General features: G+C 41.5%; 1 protein-coding gene across 1 annotated transcript; it reads right to left on the bottom strand.

Annotated features, from left to right (window-relative positions):
- Window positions 1-15,546: 15,546 nt before the first annotated feature.
- On the bottom strand, window positions 15,547-21,460 carry LOC133927235 (heat shock 70 kDa protein 16-like). The gene is made up of 9 exons (XM_062373600.1): window positions 19,973-21,460; window positions 19,654-19,866; window positions 18,596-18,688; window positions 18,440-18,508; window positions 17,834-18,034; window positions 17,613-17,759; window positions 16,755-16,883; window positions 16,068-16,198; window positions 15,547-15,957 (listed from the first exon to the last, which is right to left on the bottom strand). The coding sequence occupies exons 1-9, from the start codon at window positions 21,443-21,445 to the stop codon at window positions 15,867-15,869; spliced, it is 2,547 nt and encodes an 848-aa protein (XP_062229584.1). The 5' UTR covers window positions 21,446-21,460; the 3' UTR covers window positions 15,547-15,866.
- Window positions 21,461-21,778: the final 318 nt, after the last annotated feature.

Raw genomic sequence — 21,778 nt, 5'->3', positions numbered from 1 at the left:
TTTCCGTACAACAAGTTTATTTATGCCCTCTCTTTCCCTTATATATTGATCTCGCCTCACTTCCTTTCTCCATCTTCCTCCGTCCATCCTCGTACGTATTGCACTGGACACTGCACTTAGGCCAGGATATATACCACAACAGTAAACAGATCTAGGATCTGTGTTTGAGGGTTGACAGTTGCAATATCAAATTGCTCGCAGACGTGAGAATGATCGATGTATCAATCACCAAAGGAGGGGATCTGGCCCGATTGTTGGTTGGGCAAGGGAGGCATCGGGATGTGCAGAGGTGCGGTATTGATGATTCCAAGCAGATTCGCGAAAAGAAAACGTTCGAGATAATAACCTGGCAGCGCTGATATGCATCAAGTTACGGTTAAAGATGCCACGATGCATCAAGGCGGGACCAGCTTCTGCGCTTGGAAGGAACCTGGAACCTGCTGCTCGATCAGCAATGACGGCCAGGGGCAGCTAGGGGTGGAAAAATAAATTTATTTGGCACGATCACAATGATTATTTAACATAAGGCACTTCATTTTTAATAGATTGATCATACACCTTAAAGCAAAGTGATACTTTTAATACAATACTAAGACTTTAGATAATTTTGGATCGTTGGATAGAAAATTAAAGTGTCATATTTATTGCTATAGTATACATGATACAATACTAAATAATAAAATAATAGGTGGGATCGAAATAATTAAGTAAAAGAACAAGATAAAAGAATAAAATTTTATATTACTCCTATTTATATTCCATAGAAGTATTTATACATATTCAGATATGGATATTATCCCTATCTATTTCTAGAATATAGATTCAAATATATCCGTATCCATATTTTGAATGAATTCGGATATATCAATATTCATATCCATCTATCAATCATATACGAATTTTTTTTACCATATTTATATTTGACCGAATAGGAGTACCTACTATATATTTTTCACCCCTAAGGATAGCCTCAAACTTGAGCTTGGACTAAGTGGTGCCAGCCAGGACATCATCCCCATGTATAGGGGTGTAAAAAAAACTGGAGGATCACGAGTTACTTGAACTCAGCTTGTCTAAGATTTAAACCAAGCTCGAGCTTGTCTCGAAACGCACAAACCTCCTATTCTATTCAATAATTTGATAATTTATACACTTGCTTAGAAATAGAGAAGAAATTTATGAATTTTAACTGTTAAAGAGCCTACTCGAGCTGAGCTAAGCAGAGTCGAGCTTTAATCAAACCAAGCTCAAGCTTGTATTTAGGTTCAGTCAGCAACTCAGGCTCGCTCGAGCTTAGCTCGAGTTTCTGTCGAGCTCGAGCTTGTCGCTCAAGCTCGGCTCATTGAGAGCCCTACCCATATAGCATTTCTTTGTTAACCTTAATATTTCTGCATTTTCACTAATTGTCAGTGTGTAATCTTCAAAGTTTAGTTTCTACGAGTCGAGTGTGTTGGTAAAAGAAACTCTGCCAATGTAGCATGCGTTCGGCTCAGGCCGCATCGTCAGGTTCCTCGCGCGCTCTGTCATAAGCGCTCATCCTTAGCCTGTCCGGGTCCGGCACGGCGTAGTAGCAAATAGTAGTGAGCTCATGTGCTTTCAGGTAAAACTAGGTGAATTAGCGCGCCTACATCGCACTTATTTTTTTTACATAGAGTATGATAAAAGAAGATTGAAAAACTTGGGTTCACTAGTTTTGGACATTTTAATATTTATTTATAAATTTATCAATATTTAACACATTCATTTAATTATAAGGAAAACAGTAGTACTTTTATACATGTACATAATTTTAATATGTAGACGACAGTAATACAAACATAAAAAAATTTCTTTCATATTTTTTTAAGTTTTATATATTTTTCTTTGCATTTTAGATTATTTTAGCTGATTTATCAATATAACAATATTCATTTCAACATTTTCTGGAATTTGTCGAAAATGAAAATTATATTATACACATATGTATGTGTATACATATATATACATATACTAATATATATACATATTTGTATATATACATATGCATACACAGAGTCTACATGAACAATAGCTACAGTGATTTGACTCCGGGTTGACCTACAATTTTTAGCCCTTTAATATATGTAATAGTTGCATGAACAAAAAGGAGAACTTTGCTCTGTCTATATCTTGATTAGTTTTTTTTTTTAAAGAGGAGTTTTATTAACTCTTATAGTTATATCAAAATGATACAACGTACAAGAATTCATCACCGACCTCTGAATAAGAATGCACATAGCTAAACGAAAGGAACAAATAAAACAAGACAAAAGAGAACATTGCTTCAAAGCATCGACTACGCTGGCGGAGCTTCAACGTGAAGATGAGAGTGCTATCCAAACTGGATATTGAGCTCCCTAGCCAATCACTCCAAGTGTACACATCTAGAAGTAATGAACTAGCGATGTTCCTATCATTGCAGCCCAACCGTATACAGAGTAATTATGTAAATTATGTATAGTTAAAAATAACATGTAAAAGAGAAGAATATTTTTTTTTGTTAAAGATAATATCATTCCTGCATAACCATATCTACCAACAAAAGACAATCGCTGCCACAGAATAATAACTTTCAAATTTTTACTAAGACCACGTAGCCAACTTCCAAACATATTTGGTATACTTCGTGGTTGGTATTGATTTGATACCACATGGACTATAAACCATGCAGAACAAGCAAAGCAACATTAAAAGAAGAGATACTTAATAGTCTACGGTTTGTGATAAAAACAGTATTTCTGATTGTCTTACCATTGTCTTTTAGTTAAATTATCCTTTATTAATAGTACTTCTTTGCATAAGTATCCAAGAAAGATTTTAATTTTTAATGAAAATTTTAGTTTACATATCTGTTTATACTGGGGTAAGTTGATCACTATGAATTAGTGTTCTTTGGAGTGAGTTCACAAAGAATCAGGCGCGACCAGAGATCATTCCACATTATTTGTTTAGAGCCAATCAGATCCCTTCTGAATGTGATTATTGGTGGAAAAAAAATCTGCAAAACGGTAGTCACCGTATATTATTTGTTTCAAACTGGTCACCGTATCTTGTTTGTTTTAAACTATATTATAAAGGTCTGAGTATTGATTTCTTAACAAGGAATTTTTCAACCAACTATCTTCCCAAAATCTGATGCATCTTCTGCATCGTGTTGCATGCATGCACGCGCATTATTCTCTCTGCTCACATCTTTAGTTTACTATACATCCTCTCTTCTCTACCCTGCTGTTTCTACTCTTTTGTACTCGCTTCAAGTTTGAACCACCCCTGCTCAGTCTTAGCACGCCATCCATTCTACACTCCTCGTCTATAAAAGTCCCCTTTCTTTCCTTTCTCTCGTTACTATAAAACACGTCATCAGTAGCGGTTTTAAATCATCATCAATAAGATTTTAAGCTGCTACTGATTACTCGATACTGATAGTCAGTGACTATTAATATCGGGTCTAGAACCGGCACATAAACTAACAATCACTGCCGGTTCGTGACACGAACCGGCAGTGATTGTGGACTGGAAGCAAAAAATAGAAACGAGCCGGTTTGAAATCAAACCAGCTCGGCTGCCTGTACCGCCGCCGCTGGCCTCCGCTTCCTCCTTACTCCGCTCGCCTCCGCCTCCTCCTCCTCCTCATGTCGCTGATTGGCCGCCCCCATCGTGTGCGCTTCGTCGCCGTCGTGCTCGGCCGCTCGCCCACCATCGCGCTCGCTCGGAGCTACTCGGCCGCTCGCCCAAAGCCACTCGGCCACTCGCTCGAAGCCGTCAGCCACTCGCCCGTCGTCATGCTCACCTGCGGCCTCTCTCCTGCACGCATGTAGTCGCACTTGTCCAGAGCCGCTCGGCTGTTGCTCTCACCTGCCACCGCGCAAGCTCCGCTGCACGCCCACCGTCGTGCTCTCCCTGAGCTGCTCAGCCATCGAGCTCGCCGGCTGCCGCGCAAGCTCCACTGCATGCCAGCATGCATGGGAGATAGAAGCTGCGTACGCGCAGGCATGGGAGAGAGAGGTATAGTAAGGTTCTACAGAGGAAGGAGGAGACCGAGCGGGGTGAAAATATCAGCACGTGGATCAGTGGATGTGAGCCGGCAAGCGGACGTGAGCCAAATGCCAATTGAACTAAAATCACCGCCACTGATAATACGGATCTAAAATTTTAGTTCAATCAGCCTTTGTCTCAATGGTATTAGTGGCGATTCGTATTATAAACTAACACTGATAGTCAGTATCAATGCTGGTTCTTGTACAACCGGTAATGATGAACCGTTATTTATGATCAATTCTATAATAATGTGTGACGCTGGAAGGCATATAAACACATAGTCGTGAATTTGAATAATACGTATGTCTAAATTTGAATGTAGGAGATTCCTTATCTAGTTCTTTTATGGTCTCGTTGGCCTATCTTAAAAAGCTAGGCATGGGATGTATCAGGAGTCCAGAACATGCAACGTGTAACTGTCAGTTTGTGCCAGACCAAAATAAAGTTGTCTTTCATGACACAGACACTTTAAGCTCTTCATGAAAGGGGTTAGTTAAAACTGTTCATAAAACACTAATTTTTTTTATAAAAGTTAAATCTTGGGGGATGGCGATCTTACATATAAGCTTTAGTTAATTCTTTTATATAATCTCACTGTTTCCCTTTGCCATTTGTAGCACTTCCACTTTTTTAAAATAATGGGAAAAATCCGGCCTTTTGTAGCACTTCCACTTGCACGACGATTGGCATACAGTGTGAAAAAAATCTGCTGCTTTCATATATATATCATGGAATGGCTGGAGCTCAGCCTATCAAACAGGATTGTCATGATGAAGGTTGTTGCACACTTATGGTTCACACTTCACCAAGTCATCCAATCTCGCCACAAGTTAAAATCAGATACTAGATTCGTAGAAGTTCTTGATCAGGATCTATATATGTATTTAGAGATCATGAAACATTTTATAATGGTGTAGTACAAATCACTACCAGAACATGTAAAGTTTGAGTGTTAAAATGCTTCCAGAGTGATTGATAAACACGCGGAAGTTGATTTTTTTTTTTAATGTGCATGTGTTGGTAAACCACAGACAGGAAAGCACAGGAATGCCAAAATTCATGAGCATCATCTTCTTCATGCCGTTCTATCAAATAAAACCATTGGGTTTTGACTTGGGCAACCAGGGTTGAGATAGAGGATGAGATCACATTATCCTGTGAGACATTCGAGAGCCTTAAAATATCGTCTATGTTGACCCCAACCGATGGTACGAGATATGTTGGTTCCCTTTGCCATATAAACAATTTCCTCTCCCTTATTTGTAGATCTCACATTACTTCTCTATCTTTTACGTCGATCTCTAACTGTCAAGATCCTTTGACTTCAATATCATCGTGACTTTGTCACTGATATATGAGACCATAGTCCTATATATCAGTGATAGAGTCATGGTAATGTTAAAGTTAGAAAAACACAATCTGATCTCTAGAGACAGTAGGTTATGTAATCGTAGGTTAGGCAAAAAATGCACAGGGACATGCAGAGGAGGTCATTGCAGCGAAGATGGGTGGTCAGACAACCCAATTTACTTACAGAGGTGACCGCATTCCGCACTTGGAAGGAAACTGTGGCGCCAACCTGATCAACTTGGCTAGTTAGAGATTGCTTCAGTCTTGTCTTGACCTGGTTGCGCTGGCTATGGCAATGGTTGGCACAATTTATTGTTGGTTTTTGTTTTTTTAATAGTTATAAGCTAAAATAAATATGTTAGTTTATTTTTAGTTTTTAAAAAGTTGAAAAAGCTGACTTCCGATAAAATAAACTAAAAACTGATAAGTTTGTTGTATGGTTTTTTAAAAAACTGATATGCTGAGAACTTAAAATTTTAAGTCAATGGTTTTTGGCAAATGCCATAAGCAACTTTCAGCAAAAACTGCTTTTCAACAAAAACTCATAAATTTTAGTTATGCCAAACAGGATCTATAGGACGTCAAGCCATCACACTATGTAATCTTTTTTTTTTTTGTTCCTTGTAAATTGCTTCAACTATGGTCCTAAATAAACTTTGTAAGTTATGGTTCTAGAATCATTAAGGGATAAACATCTATCAGGAAGATAGTCGAACAGTGTCGACTGCTAGAGGAGAGATTAGACTATAGATGAGAGAGATTTAGAATATTAAATGATACTTACATTAATTCTTCTTTGATGGATTACAATGATACGCGGCTGCCTCTTTATATAGGGAGGGAGATTATAATCTTAAATTAATTTTAAATTCTAACTTATCTCATATCAAACTTATCTCTAAACAAATCAATTTAAATCTTAATATACCAATAAATATACTAACTAATCTATCATAAGATCTCGTGATACAGTGTCATGGTTACTGTTTGCGTGCGCGAACAGGAATTCTTGCACATAGCAGATGTGATGGACCGATCTAAATGCCCCTAATGGGCTGAACATATGCAACGAAATTAACAGGTCTCATACTATTTTTCAAGTAAAAACACATTCGACTGACATGCAGGAGCAGCACATATAGAGAAGAGGAGAGCTAAATCACTTGTGTTGTGTAAAAATCATGTTCTTGAGGGGCTCCAAATGGTACAAATTAATAAAACTGAAGCTATTTGAACTACAGATAGAGAATGTGCCGAATGTGCTTCTTTTCTCATTTCTTCCTCTTATATGCCCTTGCTAAATGGATGATATCGCTATCATGAATAAGTAAGCCATCATTTCCAATGTGAGAAAAACTTTAGTGCAGACAAGTCGTTTCATCTAGTTCTTATTCTCGTGCACATCTCTGAAGTGACTTATATTTGCGATCAGATTCTGCACAAGTTATATAATGATCCCATGCTAGCCCCTGCTCCCTTATTTGCTCCTCTTTACTCAAACAATTTTTCACTCCTTCCAAGTTTGAATTATCACTCTTTGTACACGCCATAAGACCTTCTTCCACCTTTAAAGCTCCCCCTTTGTAAGCTCATGTCAGTCCAGTTTCTACAGGGCTGGAAGTGCTAGGCTACTGCTTTTATTGGTCGTGACTCCAATACAAGTAGTGGGTACTTTCTTTGGAAGATGTGCATGTGGAATACAACTGCCAAGGTTGTCTCTTCTTCTCATCATAAGCAAACTGCATGCATGCCAGCAGAAGCAAATGCTACTGAGGATGAATGGGATGATCGCAGAATCACCAAGACAAGGAACTGGTCGTTTTCCCTTGTTAGTCCATTGGCCTAGTTTTTAGATCGGCATGGGAGGTACCGGGACATGTGAAGATGCATCGGACAAGATACCATTGAGGTGAAGAGAAACAAATTGATAGATCTTGACTCTAGTCCTTGGGTCTCAATTACTGTATAGCGGAAATATTTGCAAAAAATGCTTCAATATGTAAGCTCGTCAAAATTACTACGACACCTCAAATAGTATCAGGTGATCAAAATGCACCAATTGTTGGAATGTGAAAATTTCAGATGATCCGCAACTGATTGTGTAATATAAATGCATTATTGCATTGCATAAAACAGTCTTATAGAACGTGCATGCGTGTATACTAAATTGGTGCATGTCATCGTAAAAATAGTCCTTTGCTACTCTCTTTTTGTCTCGAGCATGCATTTGCTACCTGGTCATGCTCTCATCTTCCCTTTGCTCATCCGTATTTTCACTCTTGAATAACTGCTGACACTGATCTTAACTTTAAGTTGTACCCTATACTGTCTGTGATCCAATTTGACTCTGAACACTTTATAACTTATAAGCCCATTGATAAGTGTTGGCAGTTGCATTCAGTTTCAATCAAGTGCTGCTCAGTGGAGTGTTGGTGATCGACCGCGTGCAGCTTTCTTCAGTTTCTTTTTTTACTCTATTGAACTACCCCCACTTTACACGCCCTATCCCTATCATCTATCTATAAGACTCACTTCTGCATTGCCATCCAGTAATAAATCGCGTGCATATGCAATTTCTGATCATGATGATTGACAGATGACCAAGATGAGGGGAACAATTATCTTTTTTAGCCCATTGCCCAGACTGTAGCTCGGCATGGGAAGTATTAGGACATGCAAATGCAACTGACATGGGTATCTGTTTCGTTTTTGCTTTCTTTGTCTTGTTTTTTTTTCAGCCTAAATGACCACCTGGGATAGTCAAACACATCGAGCCAGCAAGAATTGCTTATGTGCCAATTGCAGAAGGCTACACATCTCGATCTTAAGGCGCATAGAGCAATGCAGCAGATACATCTGGTAACTGCAGAAGAAGAATTTTCAGCACATGTCTTGCTGAATTTTCACCCGTGTAAACTTGCTTTGCGCCGTACAGACTTCCTCCAAGTAATACTGTTGTGGGATAAACGTCCTTGTCTGAGAAAAAAGTTCCCTGCATTAGTATAAGGCGAATGTAGAAATCCCTTGTCTAAAATCTTAAGTTACCAGAAAACTAATTTAAGATGCAGCTGGATGGACTTTTCCAGGAAGTCTAAATGAATTAAAATGGCCCAAAATTAGCGTGTCAACCCTATAAAGAAACGAAAAGTAACAAGGAACCAGAAATATAACTTTGCATGCCCTTATGCACACACGACCTATCTCGACCGTCAATTCCTAGCACGTGATACTCATCCCACTGCTGATTCTTTCACCTATATTATGATTTTTTTACATACCCCCTCCAGCACGAATTTCAATATAATGAACAGTCCTCATAAGCTATGCGTCTGCATGCCTTAGTGGAATTTTTGTGTTTGGAAAATAAGAGTTTGTTTGGTAGAATTCCTTTTATCCAAATTATCCGTGAGAAGTGATTCTCTGAGGAAAGTGAATTTGTGGCTAAAAATGATTATCTATGGTAAATTTTATGAAGAAAATAATTCTGTATGGAAAATGAATCAGGAGAAACTGAGTTTTTCAGTCTCTAGCACCTAGTTCATTTCAAGTAATCACTCCTACAAAATCACTCTGAGAGCTGAAAACTACAAACTGAGTTCTTCTCTAGGAGTTGATTTCACTCTGAAAACTGTTCTGAAAACTCTGCAAAATAGACTCTAAGGATACAACATCCAGAGCATTTTTCTGGTGGTACCTCCCTTATATGCATTTTTCCGGTGGCGCCTCCCTTATATCAATACACAGCTTAAAAGCTGATGAAATAATAATGCAGGGCGGTAGGAGCTGCTTTTCTCTTCACTCTCCTCGTGCTCTCTTCTCTGCTCCTGTTCAAAGCTCCATCAGTTTTAAGTCCGAACTACCGCCACATTATAGACCATTTCCTGCCCTCTCTATCTGTTATTTACAAGTCTGGCCACTTACTTTCTCTCACTCCCTCCGTCGCTAGAAGTGCTAGATACTTGGTTCATCAGTTGTACGCCTAACTCGATCTCGCAATCACTGGAACTAAGTGGAGTCCAAATTTGGAGGTTTGTTCTACATAGGTTGGAAATCTGGTTGGAAATCTGCTTCCTCGCTTGAAGAGCCCGTGGCTAGACCATCTCATCTCTTCTTCCATTGTAAGAAAGCCCCGTGGATGCGTGTAGATGTGATTCCTGAACAGGATGACCGATAGATGGATCATGCACAGCAAGATGAGGATATTACTCTTTTCTCTCTCTTTTTTCTGTTCGTTACTTAGTTGGCATGCATAATCGTCGAATTGGGATGGGAGGTAATGGGACATGCAGATGTGCTGCAAGCAAGGCTGATTCGAAGCTCACATGAAGGATTCTTGGTTCCGGCACGTCTTCATTGACCATCTGCAGCTCAAAAACCTCTCGGAGCCTTCAGAGCAAGCTTACCATGACCGCCGTGCTCAACGTGTCTGGTTGGAAATCTGCTTCATCGCTTGAAGAGCCCGTGGGTAGACTGCATCAGCACTGAGTGGCTAGACCATGTCGACATAACTGCTTGAATAGTAGCATAAGTAGATGTTAACCCTAGTCCAACGGCAATCAGGTAATGATTGACGGTTAGGATATAAGTTTTGTATTTTTATGTCGCTGGGTTAATCCAAAACTCAAAAAGATAAACTAAGAATTCCCTCTTACCTAATTAAACTAATAGTGATCCAAAACTACATATTTGGTACCTACTTACAGTATAGCACATGATCACCTTCCACGGCGGCCCACTCTGCAGGAAGCTTTGTTGACATCCATCTTCACTGTACAGTATCCGATCTCCTGCAATGCTGCTTAATTAGCCGAGATGTTTTGTCATTGGGGCTTGTGTAATTCTTAAAAAAGATTGTGATATATGCTCTTCTGCCGAAGGTATTTGAGAGGTAAGCACAGGCGGGATCCAGCCGTCGCCGTCGCAGAGCCAAGCTAGCTGCGGCGGCGCCGGGTCAGTGCCTCGGCGCGCGGTGGTGCATGTGATCTGCCCGGCCGTTGTGTGTGTCCACCCATCTAACTGTCAGGCGTGGCATAATGACGTTCCTCTCCCTTGTCCGATGGCCGGCCGGCGACGAGCCCCAGGAAAATGGGTTACCCTTGCCTTTTAGATCCCCATCGCCTAGTCTTGTCTTGGGGTAGCGCCGGGAGCTCGACTCCAGCGAGGTTGCCGATGAGGCACCGTCGAGATTTCTCACCTCCGCACCTTCTTCTCCGCTCCGCTCCGCTCCGTCCGGCAATACGCGCGTGCGCGACACGGGCCACGGTCGCATCAGTGCGAGCGGCCGCGCAAGCCAACCCACTAGCGCGGCCTGCTAGTTAGCCATGTGGTCGAGGCCGTTCCACCATAGGGCGCCACTGCTCAAGTCTAGACCCAGTCTAGTCCAACCTAGGCCCAGTCCAACCTAGCACTATGTAGTGGGTCTCACATCATTGTTCAGGGTCCCACCTATGGACCACATTCATAAATAGTATCTTTACATAATTTCTAGTTTTAATTTTAGATTAAATATTTTATGAGTCATAGTTTCTCTGTTCTAACTCCGATTTTAACAATTCTTTCGTCTAAATTCAAGATCTATCTTTCTATCACAGTGTAATATTCATTATGGACTATTTGGTATTTTATTTGGTGTTATTTAATTTTTCTCTAATATAGATCATAGTTAATTGTAATCGCATTTACAGAACCGGAAGATTTCGCGGAGAACCCAGAAGATCCTAACTTTAACCAAAGGTTAGAAAAAGACTTCGGAGAAGGCAAGTTCAATCTCCTTTATCATTTTGAACCCATATTTCAATAATTTAATTGATTAACTTAAAACTTAATTTATCATCGTATGTGCTATGTATTATGTTATTTTTAACTGCTTACAATAATTAAATCCTATCAAACAATTATCATACCTTAAATGTCTTGTCCATAATATATATCACCCTAGGATTTACTTGTCATTATCTATATTAACGTCGGACGATGCATTGATATCTAACATGCTTATGATGGAATGTATCTCTTTGGAGTTGTTGCTATGGAATATGTCTCTTTGGAGATGTCACACTATTTAATCAATTCAACTCATATGACATTAATTTTTTATGATTTTGGAATCCTTGATGTGGTATGAGATATGACGGATGGTGTGTAAAATGGATGAAAACTATTTTGGTGGGGGCAAGTAGAGTAGTCCTCCGATGAGGATGCTCTTAGGGGCTTGAGTTACCTCTGTGGTATTCATTGTCAGTTGAAAATATCTGTCCTGACCGTATAAACACTGAATCATTGCGCCGTCATGCTGAGCCACCCTAATGTAGTTGTCGGTGATATGGGAACCAGGGGTTCCTGAGTCCCGAGGCCAGGACAGCAGAATGCCACGTGACGCCTTTCCTCGGGGACTATCTCCCCAAGGTCCGAGAAGTACAAGTTCCGGGAGAGGACGCTCGGGGCTATGAACAGTGATCCCCGAGTTCCCCGAGGACCCGAGAAGATCCAGTTCCGGGAGAGGGCGCTCGGGGCTATGAACAGTGGTCCACGAGTACCCAGGTTCCTCGAGGACCGAGAAAAGACATATCCGAGAGAGGGTGCTTAGAGCTATGGACAGTAGTCTTCGAGCACCCAGAGTTTCCTGAGGAATTGAGAAGCCCCTTGTCGGTGGACCCTACAAGGGCTCAACGGTGAGGTGTCAGTTGGTGAGAGGTCCGATGCTGTATTTAAGAGGGAGCGTGGCCTATCACTTTCAACCACTCCCCCCACGCCTACTGTCAGTCCCTGCCACTGCCTGGTAGGGAGGCGTGGGGATATTTAATGCGGCGGGTCCCATCGCGCGTCATCCGGCGCGCCTTGGAATATCGTCGCTGGGCTCGAGGTATATCGTCTGCCGCCCTGCTGTGTCAGGCCTGCTCTGACCGAGCAGGCACGCGGGGTTGCTCGGTGGCTGCCCAGTGGGCCCTCCCTGCTGCACCCGCTAAAAAGTGGGATGATGACGATAGGACCGGACGGGAGCGTATTTTCAACCCCCCCCCCCCCTCCGTAACGTCAAGCTACAGCCCATGATGGTTGCTTTCCATTTATGGTGCCTTGGAACTCGCGCCCTCCTTTCTAGGCACGCCAGGCCGCCCCGACGGGATATAAGAAGGGGTGGGCACCCCGGAGAAGGAGAGGGTCAAGTGAAGTGATAGAAGACAAGTTCAAGAAGTTCAACAGACGCGGACAAGCTAACAAAGACAGGATACATAAAGCTCTAGACTTAGACAGAAATCCTTGTAACCCAAGAGATCCTCAGAGAGATATTATCATAGCATTTATAACGTACACACAGGAGTAGCGTATTATGCTTCGTGCGGCCCGAACCTGTCTAAAATCCTCTGAGCATTTATTTCCACTAGCATCCAATCATTCATTCCGCCTGCATCTCATTTACTCTCATTAATTCACGTACGAGGTAGATTCAGAATCATCCCCCCGACCGAATCTCAAAGGGGTCCCTCCGTATCCCCGCTTGAGGAGTTCATCCTCCGACAGCAACCATGTGGCCTGTATGGATAGGAATTGACTTTTCTATCTCTCGACTGAGCTAGATATTTTACCAGGAGGCCAGGGGGTAACAAGAACCTAAGCGCATGTTAGGTGCTCTACATAGGTGTTTACAGACCCAGCCACTTTGCGATGGTCAGTAGTGGAGTGCACCAAGTACAGACATGTAGCACTTGGTATGTCCCATAGTATGGTCCAGCCAGGGAAGGTGATTGAAGCGTCTTGGTATGATTCGCTCCTCAGTTTGCAACAGTTAGAGGTTGAGCATATCGCGTGGGTATAGTGTACAATATCTGCAGAGTGTAAATTTATTCGAATAGTCGTGTCAACGGTCATGGGCATGCAAAGAAATTACCTCATTGGTTAGACTCAGGGACGTGTGTATATTTGATAGGTGAGTATGTGGACTAGATGTTCGTGTGATTATGTTGCTGACTCAATGTGCCGGAAGATGTGTAGTATTAGAGGTACATCAGACATAATAATAGGGACTGCGAAGTGAGGTGTAGCCCCTCCCAAGACTGAAAACCCCCTAGATATACCTTGTTACATTATTTACTCCGTTCAAAGTTAATAGCAGAGAATATAACTGGATAACTGCATAAACTATTTTACAATTAAAACTAAACTGTAAAACTTTATCCTTGAGTCGTCCTTTATGCATCTATCAACACCTTGATGTAGTATAGAACATGTTGAGTACATTTCGTACTCATTTTGCTATCATTCAGATAAGGAAGCATATGCTGATTTCACTGGAGACGAAGGCACGGATGAGGAGTATATTAGTGGTCGCTTTCTCACCCTAGCTACTTGTGGCTTTAGATTGTTGTTCCGTTGTGTTTTTTATGGCTGGTAGGCCAAGTTTATAATATACTTTATGGTTTGAAGATCCTTTATACTCTATAATCTTAATATTTTTATGTACGATATATGATTGTGGTGTCATAATTATTATACAATATATATCAATTATTTGATTAAAAACTGTTATAAAATGACATAGGAGATCTCGAGTACAAGATCTTACATCCTTAGTCTTTACACGCTTTGCTTCCTGTCCTCACAGCCTCTCCATCCCTTATTTATGAGCCTCACTCCCTTTCCCTATCTCCCTTCGCTAGAAGTGCTCTAGGTACTTAGTTGTAAGGCCAAACCTGATCCAATCTTGAAGTCACGGGAGATATATGCTACAACCAACTTTGGAGGATGTTGAGGGGATTCCTCTTTTCTTTCATTATATAACAGTGGTTGCGGATGGGAGGTAGCAGGAAATTGGAAGGTGCAAGCTAACGGCGTGAGCTGAGACTCAGATGAAGCTATTGTTCTTGCGGATGAACTATGGCGGGGCTGATTATGTGTCAGAGCTCTAGCAATTGCTACATGTGTAAGGAAATAATATGGCAGTGCATATCGTAGTTCTAATGTTCGGTTTAGTTCAACTTATGCTAGCTTTTGCTTTAAAAATAGAAAATTGAACTAAATAGTCCTTTTCTGAAAATGGTTTATGAGAAGTAAAAACTATAATTATTACTTTGAAGATAGAAGCTAGTCTGGAGAAGTTTTTATAACTTCGGAGGGATAATGTTCTAAAAGATATTATATATATTATATATTTTATCTGTATTAAAAACCAATTTAAAAATAGTTTTTCTATAAGCAACTTTTAAAAAAATCTCAGACCAACCAAACAGGCCCTAAGATTCATGTTACTAGTCATAAAAAAAGTTAATTTAAGTGTCATTAGCTTAAAGTATCTAGTGTCTTTGCAGCTATGATCACAAAACAGATAGTGTTTTGACAATAACTAGTTTCTACTGGTACTTCTGTGTTGTTAAGCTTCAATCATAAAAGATTTCCTCACTTGTACGGTCGGATCTCGTACGAGTATTTGTCCGCAGCATGGCAGATGTACAAATCTCCTCTGGAACTTAGCTGGCATAAATTTAAGCCATCCGAACTAAAACACATGACTCATAGTAAAAAAGCTGAGACCATCAATGTTGTGACAGGCCGCCAGTGTAAGTTGTTATAAATTAGTTTCTGCTGGTAAGTGACGTGTTGTTATATACTTCCATACCGAATCGATGCCAAAAAAAAAATCCCTCCCGGTAGTATAATTAGTCCTCTGAAACTTAACTAGCAGAAGTTCATGCTCTCATTATTCCCAGTGTAGTTGCATCCCAAAGTCAGGCATCTCAAACGAGTCTGGACGAAGCAAAGCTGCCCAAAGTCCCATACTGGACTTAGCCCTTCAAATAAACCGAAAAGCACAAACATTAAAACTTCTGGAAATTTGAAATTTCCCGTGCCATCATAAGAAGCAGAATGTCTATGCTTGGTCAGAACTGCAAAGTAACCGAAAAGCACAAATGGGGGGGGGGGGGGGGATCAGATCAATGTACATCATACACTAATTTTAAGAAACTATGCAGGACAACACTCTTGGGTGCTCACACAATAAATCCGCAAAGCTAAAACTCACTGTTCTTGAGTATATCCATTTCTTCCATTTTTCATAGTTCAATGCAAACTGAAGCAGACAACAACCTTCATCTGATTACAGGAAAGGAATTCACAGGTATTCCATTTTTCTAGTTCAATGCAAACTGAAGCAGACAACAACCTTAATCTGATTACAGGAAAGGGATTCACAGGTATTCCATTTTTCTAGTTCAATGCAAACTGAAGCAGACAACAACCTTAATCTGGTTACAGGAAAGGAATTCACAGGTATTAACAATCATGATTAGTGGGCTCTTAAGCGAAAACTGCACCTAGGATAAACGAGATGCAGGCGCCCAATGGTGGGCGAAGTGTGGTACGGGGTTCTATTATATGACGGTGTTAGCAAACACTCGTTCATTTGTATATTGCTACAAAATGCAAGACTTGACTGCAGCCGTACAGTGAAGAAACCTCATGAATGTCTAATCTCTATCTGATGTAGTGTGATCTGAGCCCCTGCTAGCATCCGTCCTTGCTGGAGAGCCCTTGTGCCTTGCTATGGTTCTACAGAATCTGCAAATGGAATCAGGCAAAGCTAATGAGATCATCTGGAACAAAAACAACTAATTTTGCAGAAGGATCAAACTGCTGAAAAGTGGCCTTAGGGAGGGAACGACAAATACATATCCAGCTCTTCTCCCTTTTTCTTGATTTCATGAGACCAAAGTACAGGGTCGACATTCTTGGGCAAGGACTCTTGAAGTTGCAACCCCTCCCTTAGCCACTGCTCAGCTTTAGTGCACTCATTGTCAACCTGACAGACAAGCGATCATAGGAAATACAAGTTAGCCACAGCACTATAGCATGGTAGTATACATGAAAAATACAAAGTAGTTAAACTGAATCATTGTTAAGCATCAACTCTTTCAATATTCTTGAATATCCTGACAGACAAGCGATCATAGGAAATACAAGTTAGCCACAGCACTATAGCATGGTAGTATACATGAAAAATACAAAGTAGCTAAACTGAATCATTGTTAAGCATCAACCCTTTCAATATTCTTGAGTAACCTAGGAGCATTTTAAAAAAAATAGTACAACCTCTCTTTGGCTCAGATTTGTAATTCAGCAATGAAGAATGGTGCTCGTTATATTTAACAATTAACATATTGTGGGGAACATGGATGATTTTCACTCTACATCCACCATATTGAACAATGTCGTGATGTGAAATAAGGGTATTATCCTCTCTGATCTTACACATCATCACTTTGCTTTGCTAAAATTAGCATTGAACAGTAGGCCATGCATAGATAGTTATGTTAACTGGGGCGTAATAAATAAAAACTGAAGGTTAAGTAACTTACAGCATCTTGTTCAGGTGTGGATAATGACTTGGCAGCCATCCTGTGGTCAACAATGCACTTCAAAAGCTCCCTCGTGGCTTGAGCTCTGACTTCGTTGTCTTTACAACGATTTTCAATAGGATCTACAAGCTTTAAATATAAACATAGACATAAACGAAAGTTCAAAGGTGCAAGACAAACAAACAGATTAAAGGTCAGAAGCGGATGCTCCACCAGGATTTGGTGCAGAATACAATGGCTATTTAGAGTCCTGGACATGTTTTATCACTGACTACTAGTTTACAACAACAGAATTTCCTTTCACACTTGCAAAGTACTCAAGTTCAGATATCAAATATTCAAATGTTGCTCACATTTCCAGATGAAATTATATCATTTTCCTTCTAGTTTTTACCATATATGGATGTACCTACTCTTGTTTCATGCAAACTTGGGGGATGACAATTGAGCTGCCACTTTCTCTAAAGTCTGGACTTGGTGTAAGAATAGTACAAGTATACACCCTTTCTTTTTATCCAGAATCTACTAGCAATATGGTATACATTAAAGAAACAAACAACATTTCCATGCAACAAGAGACTTTTCACAAGAAATAATGATAATCATCATGGATGAAAGCATATAAGACCATCTTATAGCAATTTGTAGCATGGAATATACCCTGACAGGTCAAAGGACAACACAGACTGCAAGAAGATGTACAACTCGAAGGAGGACAGTGAAAACATGAAGTGACTGCGCGAAAAACACAAAAGACTACATGGGGAAGAACAAGAAAATATGTTTGCCATAAATTCAGAAAGATATAATAAGGGCCAATACATGAAGACAGAAAGATCAACAAGAATTATCTTTTACCTTTTTCAGCTCCTCAAGTTTACTACTGTAAACCGCTTCTGTCTCATCACCACCTTCTTCATAAAGCCATTCTTCAGTCTGTTGTAGATTAACTGAAATTTCTTCCCTTTCCGAATCAGTAGCAAAGCTCCGATACCTCTCAGAAAGCTAGAAAGCAATTTGTAAGCCAACAATTTTTAGGTACAGAAAAAAAATAATTAAAAAGATTATCAGATCGTTACCTTATTACGGGTATCATACACATATGATTCTAATGCATTCTTCCTGTCTTTTGTTTGTTCCATAAGTTTATCCTGATAGGCCAGTTGCTGCTCTTGCTCTTGAGCTTCCAGCAGTTCCTGCTTGCTCATTGCACCATAAATGTACTCATCGATGGGCAAATCCTGCCGTTGGATGGACCTTTCACTTCTTGACTTGTCACCCTGTATATAATAACAGTTAAGCACTACGATAGATGGGCATAATTTAAGGATGATCCGTTAAAATTTTAAACATGTTATGTATCGCGGCAGGAACTTTCATTTTCCTTTCAGTTTATCAACATAACTAATCCCAAGAAACTTTGTCAACCAGCAGAATTAATAAGGTTCTTGCACATTTATCATCTTAAATAGTTAGAACAGCAAAGTAAACCCAACTGACAGGGAAACATTGCAACCAAAATGCTGTAAGCTTGCTAGTTACAACACAACATTTGTTGCTTATTGCAAGCAATATTACAAGAACGCCAGCTGCTAATGACACATAGTAAACGTAAGAACATATTATGGTAAATTAGATGAACACACAAAGATCTATGCTCAATACGCGATCAAATAATCCATTACCGCGTCATCCCTGGAATCGACCTCCATAGAGTCAGCGGAATTTGCATTTCTTTCATCGTCATCAATCAACTGAAGCAGTTCAAAAGTTAGAAGTTGCATATATCAACTGCAAGTTATTATAAAAATCTGCCTGTGCCTATGTAATTTGACACTTACAGCAGCTGATTCGACTGAAATGATTCCATGTAGATTCAACCGAATTTTTACTTTGACTTTGGAATTTTCAGTATGTGCTTGGAATGGGCTAATCTGCAATAAGGATACTTAAATGAATTATAAGTAATATTGTAACACATCAAAGATAGATACTTCAAACAGTAAAACAATAAGTGCAACATCATTGAATTCATCACAAGAGGATTGTGCGCCACAGTCTGACATACATGATTAGCACTAATCTTCAGAAGATAAGAAGTTCCACAGAAGACATAAACAAATCAATCATATGGAGCTAGCATAAATGGAAAGTTATAGCCCGAAACTGTAGATCCCAGAGTTCGCAGAAAAGAGAGTACAACACTTATATTTGATAGAATAAAACACTTATATTTGAGTACATTAAGGTCAACTAAAAAGGCATTATCGAATTAGTTGTGGCACGTCAAACCACACGTCATGACACTTCTTTGTTGTCACACATCACAATACTCCTTTTTTTTGTTTATACACGTTGTCTCTTACAGAATGGAATATTGGAATGGCAAGGTTACCTTCCCAGACAGTTCCAACGGTATTGTGACAGGCACACTAACCTGAAGACATGCATTTGTGAATGAGATATGCTAAGAATTGAATATGAACCTAACACAGTCATTTGTATATTTTGTTCGTGATTATTTGATCATTCTAGAATTTTCATTCATGGAACGATAAAGGCATCAAGCACTACTAAGTGGTCACAAGGCCCTCAACTGAGCCCCTATATGCTATATGATAACATTCATTAGATGACAAGCCAGCAGAACATATGAAAAAATTGAAAACAAGTGCCCAAGTTATTTTGACATCACACTAAAGGAGGTAATCGTTCACAAAATTTTAAAGGAAACATTGGTAATGAAATGTAATATTGATATCTCGTGAGTTATGACAATACAGTGATGAAAGAGAGATAATACATTACTAATCTTGGTAGAATCTAACAGAAGAGACATCTGTAGCAAAAGACTGTAATATGATCATCTTTTTATAGATCAAAGGAGTTAACAGCATACCTGAAAACTACCAATATTTGTTGTGGTATCAGGAGGCAATTCATTCTCATCAACATAAAATGCATCCAAATTAAAACTGTGGTTTTTCTGGATAGTAATGATCTTAACACTCGGAACAGGCTGGCCTCTCCGGAACAGCGCATTACTTAACAGTGTTGAAATTGGGCCTGCGCTCACGCTAAATCCTATCGAAGCAGGAATCGCATCTTGCACCTGAAAACAATGAATGTACCAATTCTCACTATACAACCAGCAGTCCAGAATGCTTCAAATCCACATGTAGCTTACATGTTGAAGTCGATAAGATAAAGAGCAATACCTCATATTCCCGAACACGGAATGTAGGACTAAGCATTGCACACTGCAATGCACACCCCCGAGCCACACACTCACTAGCATTGAGTGTGCGACTAGGCTCCCTTCTGAAGAATCCCGCAAGCACTCTAGCAATGGCGGGTACCCGTGAACCTGACCCAACAAGTTCCACAGAATGCAGCCTCTCCAATCCAATTCCTGAATCTGCCACCGCTCTCTTGCACGGCTCAACAACCCTCTCCAGCAGCCCAGCACATAGCTTCTCGAATTCCTCCCTCCGGATCACCCCTCTCACATCCTTCTCCTCCATCAAGCACTCGATGTTGACAACCGCCTCCGCATTCGCACTCAGAACCTTCTTTGCCTTCTCGCACGCTGCCCTCAACCTCATGCTCGCCTTCACATTCCCCACGGCATCGATCTTATACCTCTCCCTGAACTCCTCGGCGAAATGCTCGAACAGTACCTCGTCAAAGTCCCTGCCCCCCAGGTCCGCATCGAACCCGTGCGACAGCACCTTCATCCCCGACGCGTCGAAGGCGACTACCGCGACCTGCGTGTCGCAGTGCCCGATGTCCACGAACGCGACGCAGGTGGGGCCCCTAGCGACGCCGAGGTCGGAGCGGTAAAGGCCGTACCCAAGCGCGGCGGCGGCGAGGTCGTGCATGAGGCGGAGCGGTCTGAGCCCCGCGACGGCGGCGGCGTCGAGGTAGGCGCGGCGCTGCGCCTGCGTGAAGTAGCAGGGCACGGAGATCACGCAGTCGGCGACGGGCGTGTCGAGGTCTGCCTCGGCGAGCTGCTTGAGGTACGCGAGCAGCATGGCGAGGAGGTGGGTGGGGGAGAGCGCGATGCGGCGGCCGATGTGGTCTGCGTGGACGAGCGCCGCGCCGCCATCGCCGGTGGAGACGGGGAAGGGGAGGCGCGGAAGGTCGCGGAGGAGCTGCGCGGGGCGGGCGGCGGCGAGGAGGAGGCGCTTGACGCTGGAGAAGGGGGCGTGGGAGGAGGAGGCGCCCGCGGCGTGTACGCCGAGGAGGCGCGCGTTGTGGGAGAAGGCGACGGCGGCGGGGGACTCGCGCTTGGACTCGGCGTTGAGGAGCACGTCGATGCCGCGCTGCCGCGCCGCCGCCGCCACCAGGGTGTCGTTGCCGACGTCGAAGCCGACCACGCTCATCGCCGCCGGTCCGGGAATCGGCGATTCGGGGTTCGATCGGTGGGAATGGGGGTGGGGGAGGGGGATTTGGGTTGGAGAGGGAGGAGCGGTGCGCCGGAGGGTACGGTCCGCGCACGCCGCGGTGGACGAGGAGGAGGGCAGGGCGTTGTTATTGGGCTGTCGCCGACAGGTGGGGCCACTGCCTTTGGCTGCTGTCAGCGTCCGGTCTCTTTCTTGTCCTCCTATTTTTGAGCTGCTAATCATCAGCAATCCAATTCTATTACTGTAATCATCTGTATCATTAGCTAATCTTCTAATCAGAAGCATCACCCACTGTAACCCAGCTCTCTGAAAAATCATTCGGACAGAACTATGAAATGTGGTGTGATTTTAACCGAGTTTGCCGTTCCTCTTCACCCATAAGCTCTCAATAACTTTTTACCACGGATGAGGAGAGGAAAAAGAAAATAGAGAAAAAAAGCAAGAGGAGAGAAAGAGACAGATCAGCTCTCCTACCTGATTGCTACTGGATAACATAGATCAATAAAGTACTATTTTTTTTAGGTTTCCAATTTAAAGGTGAAACTTCACATTTGGAATTGAAAGCTTAAATTTCGTAGATGAAACCTCAAGATTTCTGCATAGAAACTTTTTGCAACC

The sequence above is a fragment of the Phragmites australis genome, chromosome 8 (genome assembly GCF_958298935.1).
Source record: "Phragmites australis chromosome 8, lpPhrAust1.1, whole genome shotgun sequence".
Taxonomy (NCBI): domain Eukaryota; kingdom Viridiplantae; phylum Streptophyta; class Magnoliopsida; order Poales; family Poaceae; genus Phragmites; species Phragmites australis.
This window is presented reverse-complemented; position numbering and strand designations above follow the sequence as displayed.